The following is an 18,006-nucleotide window of genomic DNA, read 5'->3' on the forward strand; positions in this document are numbered from 1 at the left end:
ATCTATCCATCGGTATCATTTATATCTACATCTATATATATTTCTATATTCGTATTTCTATCTCTCTATATTTACACACACACATATATGCATATGACTAAAACCACAAATGCACTGGAAAACATATAGAATATAATTTTTAAAATATCTTTATTGGAATATAATTGCTTTACAGTGTTGTGTTAGTTTCTGCTGTATAACAAAGTGAATCAGCTATATGTATACATATATCCCCACATCCCCTCCCTCTTGTGTCTCCCTCCCACTCTCCCTATCCCACCCTCTAGGTGGTCACAAAGCACTGAGCTGATCTCCCCATGCGATGCAGCTGCTTCGCACTAGCCATCTATTTTACGTTTGGTAGTGTATACATGTCAATGTTACTCTCTCACTTCATCCCAGCTTACCCTTCCCCCTCCCCGTGACCTCAAGTCCATTCTCTATGTCTACGTCTTTACTCCTGCCCTGCCACTAAGTTCACCTACCTTTTTTTTTTTTACATTCCATATATATGCGTTAGTATATGGTATTTGTTTTTCTCTTTCTGACTTACTTCACTCTGTATGACAGACTCTATGTCATATTGCTATGACAAATAACTCAATTTCATTTCTTTTTATGGCTGAGTAATATTCCATTGTATATATGTGCCACATCTTCTTTATCCATTCATGTTGATGGACATTTAGGTTGCTTCCATGGCCTGGCTATTGTATACAGTGCTGCAATGAACATTGAGTACATCTCTTTCTTTCCGGTACGTGGGCCTCTCACTGTTGTGGTCTCTCCCGTTGAGGAGCACAGGCTCTGGATGCGCAGGCTCAGCAGCCATGGCTCACGATCCCAGCCGCTCCGCGGCATGTGGGATCTTCCCGGACCGGGGCACGAACCCGTGTCCCCTGCATCGGCAGGTGGACTCTCAACCACTGCGCCACCAGGGAAGCCCACATGTCTCTTTTTGAATTATGGTTTTCTCAGGCTATTTGGGGTCTTTTGTGTTTCCATACGAATTGTAAAATTTTTTGTTCTAATTCTGTGAAGAATGCCATTGGTAGTTTGATACGGATTGCCTTGAATCTGTAGATTGCTTTGGGTAGTATAGTCATTTTCACAATACTGGTTCTTCCAATACAAGAACATGGTATGTTTCTCCATCTGTTTATGTCATCTTTGATTTCTTTCATCAGTGTCTTACAGTTTTCTGAGTACAAGTCTTTCGTCTAGTTAGGCAGGTTTATTCCTAGGTATTTTATTCTTTTTGTTACGATGGTGAATGGGATTGTTTCCTTAATTTCTCTTTCTGATATTTTGTTGGTGGTGTATAGGAATGCCAGATATTTCTGTGCATTAATTTTGTATCCTGCAACCTTACCAAATTCATTGATTAGTTCTAGTAGTTTTCTGGTGGCATCTTTAGTATTTTCTATGTATAGTATCATGTCACCTGCAAACAGTGACAGTTTTACTTCTTCTTTTGCAATTTGTATTCCTTTATTTCTTTTTCTTCTCTGATTGCCGTGTCTAGGACTTCCAAAACTATGTTGAATAAGAGTGGCGAGAGTGGACATCCTTGTCTTGTTCCTGATCTTAGTGGAAATGCTTTCAATTTTTCACCATTGGGTATGACGTTTGCTGTGGGTTTGTCATATATGGCCTTTATTATGTTGAGGTAGGTTCCCTCTATGCCCATTTTCTGGAGAGATTTTATCATAAATGAATGTTGAATTTTGTCAAAAGCTTTTTTGGCATCTATTGAGCTGATCATATGTTCTTTATTCCTTAATTTGTTAATATGGTTTATCACATCGATTGATTTGCATATATTGAAGAATCCTTGCATCCCTGGGATAAACCCCACTTGATCATGGTGTATGATCCTTTTAATATGCTGTTAGATTCTGTTAGCTAGTATTTTGTTCAGGATTTTTGCATGTATGTTCATCAGTGATATTGATCTATAATTTCCTTTTTTTGTGATATCTTTTTCTGGCTTTGGTATCAGGGTGATGGTGGCCTACAATCAAGATTACTCTACCCAGCAAGGATCTCATTCAGATTTAACAGAGAAATCAAAAGCTTTTCAGAGAAGCAAAAGATAAGAGGATTCAGCACCACCAAACCAGCTTTACAACAAATGCTAAAGAAACTTCTCTAGGCAGGAAACACAAGAGAAGAAAAAGATCCACAAAAACAAACCCAAAACAATTAAGGGTAATAGGAACATACATGTCGATAATAACCTTGAATGTGAATGGATTAAATGGCACAACCAAAAGACACAGACTGGCTGAATGGATACAAAAATAAGACCCATATATATGCTGTCTACAAGAGAACCTCTTCAGACCTAGGGATACATACAGATTGAAGGTGAATTGATGGAAAAAGATATCCCATGCAAATGGAAATCAAAAGAAATAGCAATACTCATATCAGATAAAATAGACTTTAAACTAAAGACTGTTACAAGAGACAAGGAAGGGCACTACATAATGATCAAGGGATCAATCCAAGAAGAAGATATAACAATTATAAATGTTTATGCACCCAACATAGGAGCACCTCAATACATAAGGCAAATGCTAACAACAATGAAAGGGGAAATCAACAGTAACACAATAATAGTAGGGGGCTTTAACACCCCACTTACACCAATGGATAGATCATCCAAACAGAAAATAAATAAGGAAACACAGTCTTTAAATGACACAATAGACCAGATAGATTTAATTGATATTTATAGGACATGCCACCGGAAAGTGGCACAATACTCATTCTGCTCAAGTGCACATGGAACATTCTCCAGGATAGATCACATCCTGGGTCACAAATCAAGCCTTGGAAAATTTAAGAAAATTGAAATCATATCAAGCATCCTTTGACCACAACACTATGAGACTGGAAATCAATTACAGGAAAAAAAAACTGTAAAAAACACAGATACATGGAGGTTAAACACTGTGCTACTAAATAACCAAGAGATCACTGAAGAAATCAAAGCAGAAATTAAAAAATACATAGAAACAAATGACAATGAAAACATGATGACCCAAAACCTATGGGATGCAACAAAAGCAGTTCTAAGAGGGAAGTTTATAGCAATTCAATCTCAACTCAAGAAAGAAGAAAAATCTCAAATAAACACTCTAAACTTACAGCTAAAGGAACTAGAGAAAGAACAAAAAACCCAAATTCAGTAGAAGGAAAGAAATCATAAAAATCAGAGCAGAAATTAATGAAAGAGAAATGAAGAAAACAATAGCAAAGATCCATGAAACTAAGAGCTGGTTCTTCGAGAAGATAAACAAAATTGATAAACCCTTAGCCAGACTCATCAAGAAAAAAAGGGAGAGGATGCAAATCAATAAAATTAGAAATGAAAAAAGAGAAATCACAACTGACACCACAGAAATACAAAGGATTATAAAAGACTACTACAAATAACTATATGCCAATAAAGTGGACAACCATGAAGAAATGGACAAATTCTTGGAAAGGTACAATTTTCCCAGACTGAACCAGGAAGAATTAGAAAACATAAACAGACCTATCACAAGTAATAAAATTGAAACTGTAATTAAAATCTTCCAACAAACAAAAGTCCAGGACCAGATGGCTTCACAGATGAATTCTATCAAACATTTATAGAAGAGCTAACACTGATCCTTCTCAAACTCTACCAAAAAATTGCAGAGGGAGGAACACTCCCAAATTCATTCTAGAACATATTTAAAAGTGAAGCATTCCTGAAAGTCAGGAAGCAGATGAGATCAGATATTAAGTGAAACCAAACACAGAGGATACAAAAGTTAATAATACCTTTAATAGAAGACAACTTGTGAATGTTAGAGTAATCTCAAGGGTCCCCTAACCCAAAGAGACAGGTATCAACAACTGCAATTGCCACACTTGCACAATGATGGTAAAAACAGGATGTTACTATGATTCAAACATATTGGACATGCAGCTATATTTTCCTTCCTCTCAGTTCTCTTGCCAGTATTCACCAGTGACTTCAATTCCTTCACTTTTCTATACCTGAGAAACTGAAGTTGAATGTACCCTCATTTGGGGACCATGTCCTGGCTTAACCCTTTCCTCTTATATCAACAAATAAGACAATGAATGTGAAGGTGCTTTATTAACTATGACATACAATGAAAATGTTACTTTTGTTACCTCCTACCACCACCTCTCTCACCACTGCCGCCACCACCACACCACAACCACACCACCACCACGACTACCATCACCACCAACATTACCACCACCGTGAGTACCACCACCACCAACACCTATCCCTTTTTTTTTCAACCAACCAGGTCTACCTAGATTCTGTCTCTGTTTCCTTTAAACCGTGACTGATTCTGACCTCTGGACACTCCTTGGCCTTGACCTAGAATCAAAGATTCTCAGATACGAAAGAAACTCATACTAACCACCCCCTTCTTGAGTCTCCCTGTACTTCCCCCATTGAGTCCAGTGTAGTGACAAAGAGCTAATTACTTCTCAATGTATCTACTTCATCACTGGACATCTATAGTGATCAGAAAATGCTTCTTTACTTTGAAGCTTGAAGACACCACTTATAAGTATCAAACCCCCTTTATTTTATTTATTGCCATGAGATTAATAAGATTGAGAAGGTCAAGCAGGGCCAGAGTTGGTCCAACAGGAAGGGAAGAAAGGAGAATCTAGTGATCTGGTAACTACCTGGCCATAATCTTATTTGGAGGAAGTAAAATAAATTTTAAATGTCTTCTGGAATTCAGCCATGAATTAAATCTCCTTGAAAACTCTAAGCATTATAGCAGTTGGAAATCATATAGGTATGGAACCATCTGATGAGAGGGAATGAAATTCCAGCATCCAAGAGACTGATTATTTTAAGAATATTGATGAATACTTTTATAATCGCCATTCAGAAGCCAGTGTTAATTTGTTTGAATGGGATTATTTTTTTTAAAGAACCTATTGATAACATGATTTTATTTATTACTTTTAAAATATATTTATTTTTGGCTGCTTTGGGTCTTCATTGCTGCATGTGGGCTTTCTCTAGTTGCAGCAAGCAGGAGCTACTTTCTGTTGCAGTGCACGGGCTTCTCATTGCGGTAGCTTCTCTTGTTGCAGAGCACAGGCTCTAGGTGCGTGGGCTTCAGTAGTTGTGGCTTGCAGGCTCTAGAGCACAGGCTCAGTAGTTGTGGTGAACGGGCTTAGTTGTTCCAGGGCATATGGGATCTTCCTGGACCAGGGCTCAAACCCGTGTCCCCTGAATTGGCAGGAGGATTCTTAACCACTGTGCCATCAGGGAAAGCCCTTGACTGGGATTATTTTTTAAACTTTCAAATGTATCACTCTCTTTGTGACAAGCCTCCTATTTCTCCCATGACCACATATCTTATAAAGCTTAAAAGCTTTTTATGTAGGAAGCAGTTATTCCTTCTATTTTTACACCATCAATGTTAATAAAATCATTCCAACTACTTTATTAAAGAGCCTCTCTTTGCCAATGATAATACATTGAGGCTGTGTTCTTCCCATTTTTTGTTTCATGGGTGGGTTTTGGGGGAGTTCATGAACCTTCTGATATTACAGGCTGAATTTTTTGTCTGTAAGTGTAATTCTCTCCATAGCTCTCCATAGCTTTCATTCAGTTCTTAAAGAGTTTATGTCTCCAAAATGTTAAGAATCACTGATTTAGTGGGTAAATGTGTAGTGTGAATCTTTAAATCTCCTATACGTTCTTATTATAAATTCATCATGTAGTCACATGACCTTTTTTTAAAAAAAAAGATTCAATTGCTTTTGGACCATTAGAAATCATTTGCCTCTTCTTTATTATGGAGTCCATATACATTTAAGTACATTTTCAGTGTATCAAGAGACACTCTTTCCGATCTACCTAAATAACTTTTTTTTTTTTTTTTTTTTTTTTTTTTACAGAGAAAGTATACGGTATTGCTAAAAGAGTCCTGAATAGAATCAGAAGGTTCTTCTCTGAGCCCAGTTTTCACTTCGACTGGCTTATATGACCTTGAGCAAAGTCACCTTAGCTCTTGGGGCTTTTGTTCTCTCATGTGGAAAATGCGTGAATGAAAAGAGTGGCTTGGAGTCCAGTACATGATATGCATTCATGTGGAGACTTCACTCAGGATCTCTGAAAGAGTTGTGGGTGTGGGGCTGAGGCTTTCCAGAAGAGGGAAGGACAATCCATTCTCTCTGTCATCAGGTGCTTATTTTACTGACAGTTGTCCAGATGCTATTATCCTATCATTGTCCAATTTGTATGGCCAGCTGTGCCTCTATCTTTCCCTTTCAACAGTAAGTTGAAGTAACATGATTCATTATTATCATTTTCCTTACACTCAGACAGTTGCTGGAGAAATGTGATGTCTCACTTGTCTAAAAATTTTCCAAAGTATCTGTGACTTTAGGATTGAAACAAAGATGGACATAATAGTACATCTGGAACACTGTAGCATAAACTACCCATAAAGTTCTAATGCACCATAGTTATTGTGTATTTAACCATTGTTCAACTAGTTTGTGTCATCTTCACTCTCTTAATCACATTTAAACTATCAGGTTTAAAATACAGAATTTCTTATTTTTCACATTTTAAAGTTCCTATAGTGATCTCACATAATTTTTTAATGAGAGAGTCAACATGGTATTGTACCAAATATAAGGTCTGTTCTAATCTGGCTCTATCCTTTCCTGGCTTTGAACCCTGGCCAGTTGGTGATTAAGAAGAACCATGCATGACTCAAACGAGTGACAGGCTGGTTTCCTCTCTCCCACTTAGAAAACAAGAAATTGGCTCTTTGCCTTGTCAGCTCTTGCTTTAGACAGGCATCTCATTGTTCTTTAATTGTTTGATTGCCACCTGCCTCAGCTCTCCTGGAGACCTGTGACTTTCTACATTTTACAGTCATCATAGCATATATCAGTACACATTAAACACTTTGGAATTAAAAAAAAAAACTTTCAAAGACCAATGTCCAGGAATCGGAAACTGACTGAAAAATCTTAAATAACCACAGGTCATCATTCTGGGTGATTACAGTGGTATTTGCATTTTCAGCTTAAGTGAAGCTACATACCTTGCTGGTCACTAAATATCATGACAGCAAAAGCTATTAATGTCACAGAAAAATGTCATGAATTATGTTAAAAGGTTTGGACTATTTTCCAAGGTAAAATATGAGTGGCCAGTGGTTACATATTCATGTGTTACAAAAAGGGATCATTTGTAGGCAGGCTAAAGGGTTTTTGTTGTAAAAATGTCTATTTTAGTTTTTCTTCTTAAAGTGTGAATACAGAAAACTTTTACTTCTTGATATTTACTTGGAATTTTGTACCCAGTATTTATATAGCATATGAATGATTTATTAAACCAGAAGGTAAATAAAGGAAATTGAAAGATGGTGTTCAAAACTCATATCTGGGTCTCGTTTATTTGACAAAAATACTTTCTAAACAAGATCCACATTATACTCTTGAATCTCTTACATGTGTATAACGCTACACAATGTTCAAGGTGCTTCTGTGCAATTAATTTCAATTGATCCTTGCTTCATATTTTCACTCAATTAATATGCAATTAAATCAAGACAGACTTTAAAGGACTAATATATGACAGACATGACTAATAATGTAATAATAATAATGACCTACTTTATTGAGCAACTGCTATATTTCAGGCATTATGATGAGGACTTTACATCTAATATCTCATTTAATCCTCACACTAACCCTAGGAGGTAGGCATAATATTATTATTACTCTTAATCTCATTTTACAGGGTTTAGCTAATAAATGTCAGAGTGATTTTAACCCAGGCAGTCTCATTCCAGAATCCTCATATACTGTTAATCATGATGCTGTACAGAATATATTTACTAAGATTTTTTCCCCTTTCTTTTCTTCTTTCACCTTACTACCTTTTTCCCTCCTCTTGCCACTAATGCTGAGGAAAAACAAAAAAAGACCAAAAACGTAACCCCATAATTAGGCTTTGGAGTAGGGATTCATGCTTTCCTCCATTAGCAGAATTAACTGGAATGGGATACAGGATGAGAAAATTCTTCCAACAACTTACAAGATCCAAGGCGGCTGCCAAGATCGATGCATCAGGAATTGTCCCTGGCTCACAGCAGTTTAACAGAAACTGAAAGCGCTTCATTCCTTGTCGGATTGCTCCAAGATTCACCACGTTTTTGCTTCTTCCACCATCTTGGTTGGAAGACAGATGGTCATCAAAACTGTGGCAACCTGTAGGGGTTTTCCCATGTTGGAGGAATAAAGGAGAGAGGGTGTAATGGTTGTAGATTAAAAAAGAGCTTTGAAGTTTCAACAATGCATTTTCTATAGTGTTGGCCTAAGAACTTTTTCCTGAACTACACTTCCCTCCTCTCTATCTAATGCTTGATTTGGACACCTTGACTTTTAGGAATCTGATGACACATAGCATATGTTAATAAGGGGTCTTATATAACTATTTTAATATAGGGTCTGATCCATAGAGAACAGACCTGTAGTTGCCAAGGCGGGGGGTGAGGGAGGGATGGATTGGGAGTTAGGGATTAGCAGATGCAAACTATTATATATAGAATGGATAAACAACAAGGTCCTACTGTATAGCACAGGGAACTATATTCAATATCCTGTGATAAACCATAATGGAAAAGAATGTGAAAAACAATGTACATATATATACGTATGTATATATGTATATATATATGTATGAATGTATATATATATATGAATCATTTTGCTGTATAGCAGAAATTAACACAACATTGTAAATCAACTATGCAGCAATAAATTTTAAAAATTAAAAATTAAAAAAAAATAGATAAATATAGGGTCTGATCATTTTGCTTTCAGGTCTCTTCTCTAACACTGCTAAGAGGATTATTTAAGATGATTCTGCCTGTAACTAACTTCTGTTTTTATGGAAGATGCAAAATCACTGTGCAATTTCAGATCTGTTACAAAAAACTGATATCAAAGACAGTATCTTGATATCTTAGTTACAATGCAAAGAATCACTGATTATTAGAGTTGTAAAGGACTTGAGAGGTTGGTCATTTAATGCCAGGATTTCCAAACCTGCCTGTGCATCAGAATTATCTGGGCAGTTTTTGAATCTTATTCAGAAGTTCATTCAGAACCAGAGTCTCTGAAAGAAGAGTGTAAGAATGTGTGCTTTGTAAAGCCTCACAGATGATAAGGATGCAGCCAGCCTGACCCCACACGGTGGTCAGAGGTTTAGGAACCACTGACTCATCCTCACTTATTTTTCCATAGTTAAACTGCATACGAATGAGAATCAGTCTAGAGCTTCTTAAAATGCAGACTATCAGATCTCATCGCTAGAGATATGGATTCCATAGGTCTGCAGGCTATGTATATTTTTAACAAACATGCCACATGATTTTAATACAGAAAGTCTAAGGATCACACATTAAGGAAGAATAATACAAAGCATTGTTTTTCATTTCTTTTAACCCCATGTATGTTTTTAAAAACCAAAGTATCTCATAGCTTTTCTAGCTTCTGGTAAATATATATATACACATACACACACATATATATGTATATATATATAATATTTAGTTTATCTTATATAATGCTATAATATTGAATATAGTTTTACACACCAAGCCCAAATTACTTCCCATAACTCTGAAATGTACTTTCAGCACCTAAGAATATACCCCCTGATTTAGTGCTTGGCTTAATGTGTGCTGACACCATTTGCGATGTTGCCAACTCTAGGTCCTCACTAAGTCACAGATCCCATTACAGGAAACGGCTTTCTCACCTCTTCTGTCAAAAATACCTTGATACCTCCCACCCACTGCCCCACTTTCCCACTTGCTGCCTCAACACAAAAAAAGTGGCCCCACATAGCCTTTGCTCTCAACTAAGGTGCCCTATACACAAGCAGGTCATGATTGGTGGTTGCAGATGTATGGTGAATAATCTGTTCCTATTAATAAACACTAATGTTCACAAATTTGCATTTAAAAATCAGATCCAGAGTTGGATGTACCCCTTTAATAATTTGCATTCTTTGTAAATAAAAGGGCGATATTTACAATTATGAGCTTGGTTTACCATGAAAGTATGTATTAGTGGAAAAAGGTGAGCACCTGTTCTTTTAGAAAACACATCCTTTGGAAGCAGTTCAAGCTTGGGGAAAAGATTCCTTTGGACTTTATTACCACAAGATAAAAAATTATGGCATGGGGCTTGAACCAAGAGGGCGGAGTAGAAAGACATGCTCTCACTCCCTCTTGTGAGAACACCAGAATCACAACTAGCTGCTGGACAATCATCGACAGGAAGACACTGGAACTCACCACAAAAGATACCCCACATCCAAAGACAAAGGAGAAGCCACAATGAGACGGTAGGAGGGGCACAATCACAGTAAAATCAAATCCCATAACTGGTGGGTGGGTGACTCACAGACTGGAGGACACTTATACCACAGAAGTCCACCCACTGCAGTGAACGTTCTGAGCCCAACATCAGGCTTCCCAACCTGGGGGTCTGGCAATGGGAGGAGGAATTCCTAGAGAATCAGACTTTGAAACCTAGTGGGATATGATTGCAGAACTTCAACAGGACTGGGGGAAACAGAGACTCCACTCTTGCAGGGCACACATAAAGTAGTGTGCACATCAGGACCCAGGGGAAGGAGCAGTGACCCCATAGGAGACTGAACCAGACCTACCTGCTAGTGTTGGAGGGTCTCCTGCAGAGGCGGGGGGTGGCTGTGGCTCACCGTGGGGACAAGAACACTGGCAGCAGAAGTTCTGGAAAGTACTCCTTGGTGTGAGCCCTCCAAGAGTCTGACTTTAGCCCTACCAAAGAGCCCAGGTAGGCTCCAGTGTTGGGTTGCCTCAGGCCAAACAACCAACAGGGAGGGAACCCAGCCCCACCCATCAGCAGACAAGCGGATTAAAGTTTTACTGAGCTGTGCCCACCAGAGCAACAGCCAGCTTTACCCACCACCAGTCCCTCCCATCAGGAAACTTGCACAAGCCTCTTAGACAGCCTCATCCACCACAGGGCAGAGACCAGAAGCAAGAAGAACTACAATCCTGCAGCCTGTGGAACAAAAACCACATTCACAGAAAGATAGACAAGATAAAAAGGCAGAAGGCTATGTACTAGATGAAAGAACAAGACAAAACCCCAGAAAAACAACTAAATAAAGTGGAGATAGGCAACCTTCCAGAAAAAGAATTCAGAATAATGATAGTGAAAATGATCCAGGACCTCAGACAAACAATGGAGGCAAAGATCAAGAAGATGCAAGAAATGTTTAACAAAAGCCTAGAAGAATTAAAGAACAAACAGAGATGAACAATACAATAACTGAAATGAAAACTACACTAGAAGGAATGAATAGCAGAATAACTGAGGCAGAAGAACTGATAAGTGACCTGGAAGACAGAATGGTTGAATTCACTGCTGCAGAACAGAATAAAGAAAAAAGAATGAAAATAAATGAAGACAACCTAAGAGACCTCTGGGACAACATTAAACGCAACAACATTCGCATTATAAGGGTCCCAGAAGGAGAAGAGAGAGAGAAAGGACCCGAGAAAATATTTGAAGAGATTATAGTCAAAAACTTCCCTAACATGGGAAACGAAAAAGCCACCCAAGTCCAGGAAGTGCAGCCAGTCTCATACAGGATAAACGCAAGGAGAAACACGCCAAGACACATAGTAATAAAATTGGCAAAAATTAAAGACAAAGAAAAATTATTGAAAGCAGAAAAGGAAAAATGACAAATAACATGCAAGGGAACTCCGATAAGGTTAACAGCTGATTTCTCAGCAGAAATTCTACAAGCCAGAAGGTAAAGTGATGAAAGGGAAGAACCTACAGCCAAGATTACTCTACCCGTCAAGGATCTCATTCAGATTCGATGGAGAAATCAAAAGCTTTACAGACAAGCAAAAGCTAAGAGAATTCAGCACCACCAAACCAGCTCTACAACAAATGCTAAAGTAACTTCTCTAAGTGGGAAACACAAGAGAAGAAAAGGACCTACAAAAACAAACCCAAAACAATAAAGAAAATGGTCACAGGAACATACATATAGATAATTACCTTAAACGTGAATGGATTAAATGCTCCAACCAAAAGACACAGACTTGCTGAATGGATACAAAAACAGGACCCATATATATGCTGTCTACAAGAGACCCACTTCAGACCTAGGGACATATACAGACTGAAAGTGAGAGGATAGAAAAAGATATTCCATGCAAATGGAAATCAAAAGGAAGCTGGAGTAGCAATACTCATATCAGATAAAATAGACTTTAAAATAAAGAATGTTAGGGCTTCCCTGGTGGCGCAGTGATTGAGAGTCCACCTGCCAATGCAGGGGACATGGGTTCGTGCCCTGGTCTGGGAAGATCCCGCATGCTGCGGAGCGGCTAGACCGTGAGCCATGGCCGCTGACCCTGCGCATACGGAGGCTGTGCTCCACAACAGGAGAGGCCACAACACTGAGAGGCCCACGTACTGCAAGAAAATAAATAAAGAAAGAATGTTACAAGAGACAAGGAAGGACACTACATAATGATCAAGGGATCAATCCAAGAAGAAGATATAGCAATTATAAATATATATGCACCCAACACAGGAGCACCTCAATACATAAGGCAACTGCTAACAGCTGTAAAAGAGGAAATCGACAGTAACACAATAATAGTGGGGGACTTTAACACCTCACTTACACCAATGGACAGATCATCCAAAATGAAAATAAATAAGGAAACAGAAGCTATAATAGACACAATAAACCAGATAGATTTAATTGATATTTATAGGACATTCCATCCAAAAACAGCAGATTACACTTTCTTCTCAAGTGTGCATGGAACATTCTCCAGGATAGATCACATCTTGGGTCACAAATCAAGCCTCAGTAAATTTAAGAAAACTGAAATCATATCAAGCATCTTTTCTGACCACAACGCTATGAAACTAGATATCAATTACAGGGGAAAAAACGTAAAAAACACAAACACATAGAGGCTAAACAATACATTACTAAATAACCAAGAGATCACTGAAGAAATCAAAAGATACCTAGGGACAAATGACAATGAAAACATGACAATCCATAGCCTATTGGATGCAGCAAAAGCAGTTCTAAGAGGGAAGTTTATAGCTATACAAGCCTACCTCAAGAAACAAGAAAAATCTCAAGTAAACAATCTAACCTTACAACAAAAGGAACTAGAGAAAGAAGAACAAACAAAACCCAAAGTTAGCAGAAGGAAAGAAATCATAAAGATCAGAGCAGAAATAAATGAAATAGAAACAACGAAAACAGTGGCAAAGATTAATAAAAACAAAAGCTGGTTCATTGAAAGATAAACAAAATTGATAAACCATTAGCCAGACTCATCAAGAAAAAGAGGGAGAGGACTCAAATCAATAAAATTAAAAATGAAAAAGGAGAAGTTACAACAGACTCTGCGGAACTACAAAGCATCCTAAGAGACTACTACAAGCAACTCTATGCCAATAAAATGGACAACCTGGAAGAAATGGAAAAGTTCTTAGAAAGGTATAACCTTCCAAGACTGAACCAGGAAGAAATAGAAAATATGAACAGACCAATCACAAGCAATGAAATTGATACTGTGATTAAAAATCTTCCAACAGGGCTTCCCTGGTGGCACAGCGGTTGGGAGTCCGCCTGCCGATGCGGGGCGCGTGGGTTCATGCCCCAGTCCAGGAGGATCCCACATGCCGCGGAGCGGCTAGGCCCGTGAGCCATGGCCGCTGAGCCTGCGTGACTGGAGCCTGTGCTCCGCAACGGGAGAGGCCATGGCAGTGAGAGGCTCGCATACCGCAAAAAAAAAAAAAAAAAAAAAAAAACTTCCAACAAACAGAAGTCCAGGACCAGATGGCTTCACAGATGAATTCTATCAAACATTTAGAGAAGAGCTAACACCCATCCTTCTCAAACTCTTTCAAAAAACTGCAGAGGAAGGAACACTCCTACACTAATTCTATGAGGCCACCATAACCCTGACACCAAAATCAGACAAAGATACTACAAAAAAGAAAATTACAGACCAATATCACTGCTGAATATAGCTGCAAAAATCCTCAACAAAATATTAGCAAACAGAATCCAACAACACATTAAAAGGATCATACACCATGATCAAGTGGGATTTATCCCAGGGATGCAAGGATTCGTCAATATATGCAAATCAAACAATGTTACATACCATATTAAGAAACTGAAGAATAAAAACCATATGATCATTTCAATAGATGCAGAAAAAGCTTTTGACAAAATTCAACACCCATTTATGATAAAAACTCTCCAGAAAGTGGGCATAGAGGGAACCTACCTCAATATAATTAAGGCCATATACGACAAACCCGTAGCAAACATCATTCTCAATGGTGAAAAACTGAAAGCATTTCCTCTAAGATCAGGAATAAGACAAGGATGTCCACTCTCACTGCTATTATTCAACATAGTTTTGGAAGGCCTAGCCTCAGCAATCAGAGAAGAAAAAGAAATAAAAGGAATACAAATTGGAAAAGAAGAAGTAAAACTGGCACTGTTTGCAGATGATATGACACTATACATAGAGAATCCTAAAGATGCCAACAGAAAACTACTAGAGCTAATCAATGAATTTGGTAAAGTTTCAGTATACAAAATTAATGCACAGAAATCCCTTGCATTCCTATACACTAATGATGAAAAATATGAAAGAGAAATTCAGGAAACACTCCCATTTACCACTGCAACAAAAAGAATAAAATACCCAGGAATAAACCTACCTAGGGAGACAAAAGACCTGTATGCAGAAAACTATAAGACACTGATGAAAGAAATTAAAGATGATACCAACAGATGGAGAGATATACCATGTTATTGGATTGGAAGAATCAATATTGTGAAAATGACTCTACTACCCAAAGCAATCTACAGATTCAATGCAATCCCTATCAAATTACCAATGGCATTTTTTACGGAACTAGAACAAAAAATCTTAAAATTTGTATGGAGACACAAAAGACCCCAAATAGCCAAAGCAGTCTTGAGGGGAAAAAAACGGAGCTGGAGGAATCAGACTCCCTGACTTCAGACTATACTACAAAGCTACAGTAATCAAGACAATATGGTACTGGCACAAAAACAGAAACATAGATCAATGGAACAAGACAGAAAGCCCAGAGGTAAACCCACGCACCTATGGTCAACTAACCTATGACAAAGGAGGCAAGGATATACAATGGAGAAGAGACAGTCTCTTCAATAAGGGATGCTGGGAAAACTGGACAGCTACATGTAAAAGAATGAAATTAGAACACTCCCTAACACCATACACAAGAATAAACTCAAAATGGATTAGTGACCTAAATGTAAGACCAGACACTGTAAAACTCTTAGAGGAAAACATAGGAAGCACACTCTTTGACATAAATCACAGCAAGATCTTTTCTGATCCACCTCCTAGAGTAATGGAAATAAAAACAAAAATAAACAAATGGGACCTAATGAAACTTAACTTTTGCACAGCAAAGGAAACCATAAACAAGATGAAAAGATAACCCTTAGAATGGCAGAAAATATTTACAAATGAATCAATGGACAAAGGATTAATCTCCAAAATATATAAACAGCTCATGCAGCTCAATATTAAAAAAACAAACAACCCAATCCAAAAATGGGCAGAAGACCTAAATAGACATTTCTCCAAAGAAAATATACAGATGGCCAAGAAGCACATGACAAGCTGCTCAACATCACTAATTATTAGAGAAATGCAAATCAAAACCACAATGAGGTATCACCTCACACCAGTTAGAATGTGCTTCATCAGAAAATCTACAAACAACAAATGCTGGAGAGGGTGTGGAGAAAAGGGAACCCTCTTGCACTGTTGGTGGGAATGTAAATTGATACAGCCACTATGGAGAACAGTATGGAGGTTCCTTAAAAAACTAAAAATAGAATTACCATATGATCCAGCAATCCCACTACTCAGCCTATACCCAGAGAAAACCAAAATTCAAAAAGTCACATGCACCCCAATGTTCACTGCAGCACTATTTACAATAGCCAGGTCATGGAAGCAACCTAAATGCCCATTGACAGACAAATGGATAAAGAAGATGTGGTGCATATATACAATGGAATATTACTAAGCCATAGAAAGGAACGAAACTGGGTCTTTTGTTGAGACGTGGATGGATCTAGAGACTGTCATACAGAGTAAAGTAAGTCAAAAAGAGAAAAACAAATATTGTATATTAATGGATATATGTGGAAACTAGAAAAATGGTACAGATGAAACAGTTTGCAGGGCAGAAATTGAGACACAGATGTAGAGAACAAACGTATGGACACCAATGGTGGAAAGCCGCGGGGGTGTGGGGGTGGTGGTGTGAACTGGGTGATTGGGATTGACGTGTATACAGTGATGTGTATAAAACTGATGACTAATAAGAACCTGTTGTATAAAAAATATAGAGAAAACCTATTTATTAAGTTTATAGATGTGTGTAATTAAAAAAAAAACACTACTGTTACCTTGGGAAAAAAAAAGACTATACATTTTCCTGTGAGCACAGCTTTAGTCACATCCAAGTTTTGATATGTAATATTTTTATTATCATTCTGTTTAACTTATTTTCTAACTCCAATTGTGATTTGGTTTTGGGGGTGTTACTTAGAAGTAGTGTATTTCATAACTTCTAGTTACTTTTTCATTACTGATTTGTAGCTTAACTACAAGTCAAGAAACACACTTTGTATAATTTTAATACTTTGAAATTTGTTAAAATTTGCCTTATAGCACAATATGGTCAGTTTTAAAAATGTTCCAACTGTGCTTGAAAATAATTTGTAATTTAAAGTTTTGGAGTATAGTGACTATATATCTGCTTGTTGAATCAAATTTGCTGCTTACATTATTTAAGTTTTTTATATCCTTACTAACTTTTTTTTTGGGGGGGGTCTACTGGTTCTGAAAGAGGTATCCTCTATCAGCGAATGACAGCAGTATGCTAAATCTCCTATTATGATATTGAATTTGTCTATTTTTTCCTTGTAGCTCTGTTGCTCTATATAATTTGAAGTTAAGTGCATACAAATTTAAAACTTCCTGGTAAACTGAAAACAAATTTATGGCATGGCATGAAAATAATTACCAATTCCTGGTCAACAACTTTAAAAATGTCTCAGCATCATACTGAGATATGTAGGTGTGAAATGGTATGGTGTCTGGAATTTGTTCCATAACACATTAAAAAAAAATAAGATGAAGCAAGTTGGAAATTTTTTTTACCATTATTGCAAGTGGGCGATGGATATTTGGTATCCCTTGGGTCCTTTTTACTCTTTGTCTATGTTTGAAAATTTTCATAAGCACAAAAATGGTTCAGGGGCTTCCCTGGTGGCGCAGTGGTTAAGAATCTGCCTGACACTGCAGGGGACACGGGTTCGAACCCTGGTCCGGGAAGATCCCACATGCCACGGAGAAACTAATCCTCTGTGCCACGACTACTGAGCCTGTGCTCTAGAGCCTGTAAGCCACAGCTACTGAAGCCCACGCACCTAGAGCCCATACTCCGCAACAAGAGAAGCCACCACAATGAGAAGCCCACTCACTGCAATGAAGCGTAGCCCCCGCTTGCCACAACTAGAGAAAGCCCATGTGCAGCAACAAAGACCCAATGCAGCCAAAAATGAAATAAACTAAGTAATTAAAAAAAAAAAGCAAGGTCCTACTCTACAGCCCAGGGAACTATATTCAATATCCTGTGATAAACCCATAATGGAAAAGAATATGAAAAAGAATGTGTATATATGTATAACTGAATTACTTTGCTGAACAGCAGAAATTAACACAATATTGTAAATCAACTGTACTTCAACAAAATAAATTTTTTTTAAAAGGCTCAGATTATAATTAAAATATTATT

General features: G+C 37.7%; 1 protein-coding gene across 2 annotated transcripts in view; it reads right to left on the reverse strand.

The window, feature by feature from the left end:
• Window positions 1-18,006, reverse strand: part of UNC80 (unc-80 homolog, NALCN channel complex subunit) — a 241,679-nt gene that overhangs the window by 148,721 nt on the left and 74,952 nt on the right. For both annotated transcript variants that reach the window (XM_029225347.1, XM_029225346.1), the window contains exon 22: window positions 8,105-8,277. In XM_029225347.1, coding sequence (XP_029081180.1) covers window positions 8,105-8,277 — 173 coding nt within the window. The remainder of the gene's footprint in view (window positions 1-8,104; window positions 8,278-18,006) is intronic.

This window comes from Monodon monoceros, unplaced genomic scaffold, assembly GCF_005190385.1.
Source record: "Monodon monoceros isolate NGI ecotype Baffin Bay Population unplaced genomic scaffold, NGI_Narwhal_1 Super_Scaffold_16, whole genome shotgun sequence".
NCBI classification, from domain to species: Eukaryota; Metazoa; Chordata; class Mammalia; order Artiodactyla; family Monodontidae; genus Monodon; species Monodon monoceros.